We start from the raw sequence: 6,000 nt of genomic DNA on the forward strand, positions 1-6,000 counted from the left end.
TAAGAATTCTGAAATATTTGTGGTTTTAGAACACAGGAAACACATCATCCCCTTTCAGGATTCTGTGGTACCCAAACTCAGGGTGAGGGCTGGGCTGCTCCCAGGGTTAGGAAGGATTAGGGAATTAACATCAATATAAATCAGACCTTGGGCTGAATGTCAATCAAATTATTAGTACAGTTAAATTTTATGAAGCCATAAAGCCTAAATTCAGTGTATCCCTTAGTTATACTTTAAGTAATTAATTTTATGTATAATTGAATAGTAGTGATCTCTTTTATAAACTGCAGATTAAAATGTGTGTTTTAAAAGATCATTAAAAAGTTCCACAAATACTAGAAGCCTGAGATAAAGACCATAGTTCATGGTCTAAAAGCAAGAGAACAAAAAAATGAGTGTGAAGTACTTCTATCTTACATAAATAAGTGTAAAAATAATGAAAATTAATATAAAATATAGAAAACCACAAAGGAGAACATTCTAAATGAGTTAAAAAGCTATGAAAATGAATATATACAAAAGCATAGTACAGCTATAAAATAGGAGGGTGGTTCTAATTACAACATTCATTTTTGTTATATTCACACTACTGCATTGATTATGCAGAGAGAGAGACTCTCCCTTCTCAGGGAAGACTGGGTCGACGTAATGTGTGAATTAAGCAGCTATAATCTCTGTAATTGAAAGCTCTAAGCCAGGGGTAGTCAACCTTTTTATACCTACCGCCCACGTTTGTATCTCTGTTAGTAGTAAAATTTTCTAACCGCCCACTGGTTTTACAGTAATGATGATTTATAAAGTAGGGAAGTAACTTTACTTTATAAAATTTATAAAGCAGAGTTACAGCAAGTTAAAGCATATACTAATAATTACTAAGTACTTTATGTTGGATTTTTGCTAAGTTTGGCAGAATAAATCTTTATAAAACAACTTACTGTAGTTAAATCTATCTTTTTATTTATACTTTGGTTGCTCTGCTACTGCATACCATGAAAGCTTGAACGCCCACTAGTGGGTGGGAGGGACCAGGTTGACTACCACTGCTCTAAACAAGGTGTGGGAAGTGCGTTGCAGGCCTGGAACGGGCATCTGTACCAAGGCCTCACTTCATGCCCTGAGCCATCCACGGGCGGAGCAGCGGTCACGTGTCAGGTCTTTTCAAGTAAGGAGGCTCAGGCTAGATGGCCCTTCTCCACCCACCCACCCCTCATCTCAGGAATTCCTGACAACCATATGAAGAAACCGAGAGTGCTGAAGTTTCACTTTCATGTAATACTGCACAGTCTTGTTGGTTTCTTCACTTGTTATAAAATATTTAAAACAAAAACTGGAGTCATATTCAGGACATGCACAAACAAGAAGGCATATGAACAGTTTTGGAGGTCTCAGCTGTGTAGTTTGCCTTCTGGTGTAAGGAGGGTAATTCATTTATTTTCTTTACATACATATTCAGCTAAAAAAGAAAATTATGTGTGTTTGTGGGTTTGGATGTATATATTTGTGTAACATACATACACACTAAAATAGTACAGGGCAGTGGTTTACAACCTTTTTACACTTGGGGACCGGTGAAAATAGAATTATTCAGGGACCACTAAGGCAGAAATCACTTTGAGCATAGGGAAATTTGACTAAGATCATTGGGTCTTTAATCTTCATACAGTATCTGGGTGGTTAACTCTTTTCCAGACCAGGACGAACTAACTGTTGGACCAGTCCACAGACAGGCAGTTAAAAGCCTGACCAGGGGGTGGCACAGTGGATAGAGCATTGGACTGTGATGCAGAGGACCCAGGTTCAAAACCCGTAGGTCGCCAGCTTGAGTGCAGGCTCACCAGCTTGAGCATGGGCTCACCAGCTTGAGCGTGGGGTCTCTGGCTTGAGGATGGGATCATAGACATGAACCATGGTCACTGGCTTGAGCCCAAAGGTTGCTGGCTTGAAGCCCAAGGTCTCTGGCTTGAGCAAGGGGTCACTCACTCTGCTCTAGCCCCTTGGTCAGGGCATATATGAAAAAGCAATCAATGAACAACTAAGGAGCTGCAACAAAAGATTTATGCTTCTCATCTCTCCCTTCCTGTCTTTCTGTCCCTATCTCTCCTCTCTGTCTCTCTTTTTGTCTCTGTCACAAAAAATGAAAACAAAACAAAACTGGTACAGGGGATATAATTACTAATATTCTATAATATTAGATTATTCATAAATTATGACGTATGACAGAACAGAAGCCAATTAACTATAAGTTATATATTTAGTGCAAACATTAATCTCAAACACTGTATTTTTAATGAAGTCCTTAATTACTTTGAACATGATTTTCATTTACTACTGTCTAGAAATTAGTGCTCTTAATGTCATGTGTCATGAGTAGTACTGTTGAAATTACTACTTCAAAGCTTTAATGAGGGCAGAAAAGTCTTCTACTAAGACTTTTTAAAAAGCAGTTTTAAGGTTTACAATGAAATTGAAAGGAAGATCACACTCTCCCACGTACCTGTTATCCTCACATGTGCGCCCATTATCAACATTACTCATCAGAATGGAATGGCCCTTTTTATTTTAACCAAGGACGAACCTGCACCGACACACAGAGCCCGTATTTACCTTAGCGTTCACTCTTGCTGCTGTACGTCCTGTGGGTTTGGACCATGTATAGAATGGACAAATACACACACACACACAACCTTGTACTGTCATGAGGTGTTTTCACTGCCCTGAACGCCCTCCTGTCTCTATCCCCCGCTCCCCGCCACATGCCTCACCCTGGCAACCACAGGTCTTTGTATTGCAGCCATACTTTTCCCTTTGCTAGGAAGCTATAGATGGAATCATAAAGGTGTAGCCTTTCCATATGGGTTTCTTTCACTTAGTAATTTGCATTTACCTTTCCTATATGTCTTTTTATGACTCAATAGCTCATTTCTTTTTAGCACTGAATAATATTTCATTGTCTGGATGTAGCACAGTTTATCCACTCAGCTGTGAAGGAAAAATATATTGCTTCCAAGTTTTGGCAATTAAGAATAAGGCAACATTCCAGGTACGGGATTTTGAGTAAACATAAGTTATCAACTTCTTTGAATAAATACCAAGGACACAATTACTGGTTGTGTGACAAGAGTGTGTTTGGTTTTGTAAGAAACTGCCAATCTGTCTTCCAAACTGCATCACTTTGCACTCCCACTGTCAGTGACAGCATTCCTATTGTCCCACATCCTCCCTAGAATTTGGTGTTGTAGGAAAAATGAAAAACTTTTATGTTATCATTGATGTACAATTTGTTAGAATACTCCAAAACCAAATACAGTGGTACCTTGAGATACGAATCTAATTCGTTCTGTAACTGAGCTCGTAAGTTAGTCAACTTGTATATCAAATTGCCAGTACTGTACCCGTGTGCCAACTAGCGGCAGCTTCCCGAATCACAACTCGGAATCACAATTTCGGAATTTCGCTTGGATCTCAAACAAAAATATGGACCGAGTCGCAGCTCATATTTTAAAAAAAGAAATTTGTATGTTGGTCTGTTCGTATCTCAAGGTACCACTGTACACCACTTTGGAACTTGCCATCCAGACCCTGCCTTGAATACATTGGGAACATTTTACAAGCATAAAATCACCTGCTTCGCCATCAGCTGTTATTTCTCACAATGCTCAGCATGTAGATCCCATTAACAGTTGTTGGCTAAAAAGATTAACTGGAAGGTCATGCTCATTCTCCTATTTGTATCATTAACATAACAGGTATGTCAAGGATGCCACAATGCCATTGATCCCGAAGTGCAGCGGGTGACCTACAACAGCTTCAGCTGGCATGCGTCCACGGAGTGCTTTCTGTGCTCCTGCTGTAGCAAGTGTCTCATTGGGCAGAAGTTCATGCCTGTGGAAGGCATGGTCTTCTGTTCTGTGGAGTGTAAGAAGAGGATGTCTTAGGAGGAGAGCAGCAAGCAGTACTGAGCCATAGTAATCCAGCGTGGTCCGCATTTCTACTGTCCCATGCAATTTGGAAAAATTAACCAAAAAAACGAAACTATAAAGGAAATCAGAAGATTTTAAGTATCTTTCTTTTTTGTTTTTGCCTTACCATCTTTTTTTCCATCTCAACATTTAAAGCCTGCTTTATGCACTTGACTTTAAAATGGTGGGGAAGGTTATCTTTATTTAGCTTTCCAGATGCAAAATCTTTGGAGTTGAAAGTTTGGGTCTGATTAATCTTTATATTCCCATCCCCTGTGTGTGAAACACTTGAAAGTGAGTGTGCTGAATGGAGATGAGCATTTTTAGTCCTGCATTCGTGTTTCCTGCTAATGTACAATGGAAAGGAAATTAAACTTGCCCTAACGCCGAAGCTCTACAGTCATCACCTCGTCATATTCGCTGAGCTCTGTCCTGATGCACAGTGGATTCTTCTGACAGGAAGTGGACGTGCAGCAGTGTGGAGAGCTGTTATCATTTCAATACCGAGGCATCTGCTGCTTCCTAATTTAGGCAGAGGTGGCTTTATTGCATCTCTCTTTTTTAAAAACAAAAATTTCCCCCACCTCTTTGTAAGCTGGTGACCTCCATATGTGGCCTTGAATATTTTGTTGTCACATGTGGCATCCACACTTTTTACTTCTATAGAGAATTTTCCGCGTGGACTTAAAGGCCACGCCACTCATTTATATTATATTTTCAACCCAAAGAACATGTATACTTTTTATAACTAAGAGACTGTAATTTACTGACTGCACTTGCCTGCCGTGAGCTGGATATATGTTTTGCATGGTTTTTAGTCTTTCCTGATGTTTCTCAGCCTGTTCATAAGTGTATCAAATATCTTCTTCACTCATATACTTCCATGCTTAGGTATTACTAATGTTTATTTTCCCCCATATACTTACATACACTATGCACTATTAAAATTAAGTGAAATTAATGATACGTGTATTATTCAAAATAAAATCTTTCAGTTTAATAATTGTACCTTTATTTATATTATGTTCATTGCAGAGCAAAACAACTCTTCTGCTATTAAGTACTTGTTACAGCAGGGGGCGCTGTCTCCAAGGATTCAAAATTACCCAGCCGGCTGCTTCTGACAAAACAGAATAGAAACTAGGCTATTCATTTATAATAAAGGGATACGTTTTGTGAAACTAAATCAAGGTCTTTTTGTTAGTTTTTAAGTTATATGGGAGTGTTTTAGAAAGATAAGTAGTGTCTTTTTAATTGAAGGTTGGGCAAACTACTCGAGGTAACTTTAGCAAGGATTACTCTTAATCTCGAATTGCAATCTATTAGGTCTTCTAAGAATTTTTTCATGGCGACCTATTGTGAAAAGAAAACACATGTGGACTAGCAATAGATTCATTCTTCCTCCTGTTAGCAAGTCATGAGATTGTACTTCCTCAGTGTGTATTTCTCTCATGGAGGAAGTAGCAATTTTCTCTGACATATGCCCAGGATAATTTGTTTTTGACTCTCTTTTTTTTTTATTTATTTATTGATTTTAAAGAGAGAAAGAGAGAGAGACAGGAACATCAATCTGTTCCTGTGTGTGCCCTGACTGGGATTGAACCGGCAGCCTCTGTTCTTCCAGACGATGCTCTAACCAAGCTATCTGACTAGGGCTTGTTTTCGGTTTCTGTTTGTTTGGCTGATAGTTCTCTCTAAATTCAACTCCCCCATCCCCAGACATGGTTAAGTGGAACTAACTTGAAACAATTTTCCTGCACACGAACATGACCACTCTTCATATGTCTGCCTGCCTCGCCTCCATTCTTCTGGGGCTGAGGTAGAATCAGACTGGTTGGGGGTGTAAAGGCCCAAGAAGTTTGACCAAAGCCAAGATTCACTAGATTCATTACCAAAGACGCAATGCATATATATATATTAGTAATTTCCTAGAAGAATAAACTACTTTGGAAGATACAGAACCACTAGGTTTGACTCTTACCCTGATTTAGTTTTAGTGTGGTCTTGTAATATAAGAGAATGAATTCTATATGAGAGGTTC

At 38.9% G+C, this 6,000-nt stretch overlaps 1 protein-coding gene across 1 annotated transcript in view; it reads left to right on the forward strand.

The window, feature by feature from the left end:
- The window catches only part of TES (testin LIM domain protein), a 51,879-nt gene extending 46,917 nt beyond the window's left edge, over positions 1 to 4,962 (forward strand). Inside the window, exon 7 of the mRNA XM_066362529.1 lies at positions 3,747 to 4,962. Within this exon, the coding sequence (XP_066218626.1) occupies positions 3,747 to 3,935 (189 nt within the window). The 3' untranslated portion in view covers positions 3,936 to 4,962. The remainder of the gene's footprint in view (positions 1 to 3,746) is intronic.
- The last annotated feature ends 1,038 nt before the right edge of the window (positions 4,963 to 6,000 follow it).

The sequence above is a fragment of the Saccopteryx leptura genome, chromosome 2, assembly GCF_036850995.1.
Source record: "Saccopteryx leptura isolate mSacLep1 chromosome 2, mSacLep1_pri_phased_curated, whole genome shotgun sequence".
Classification (NCBI taxonomy): Eukaryota; Metazoa; Chordata; class Mammalia; order Chiroptera; family Emballonuridae; genus Saccopteryx; species Saccopteryx leptura.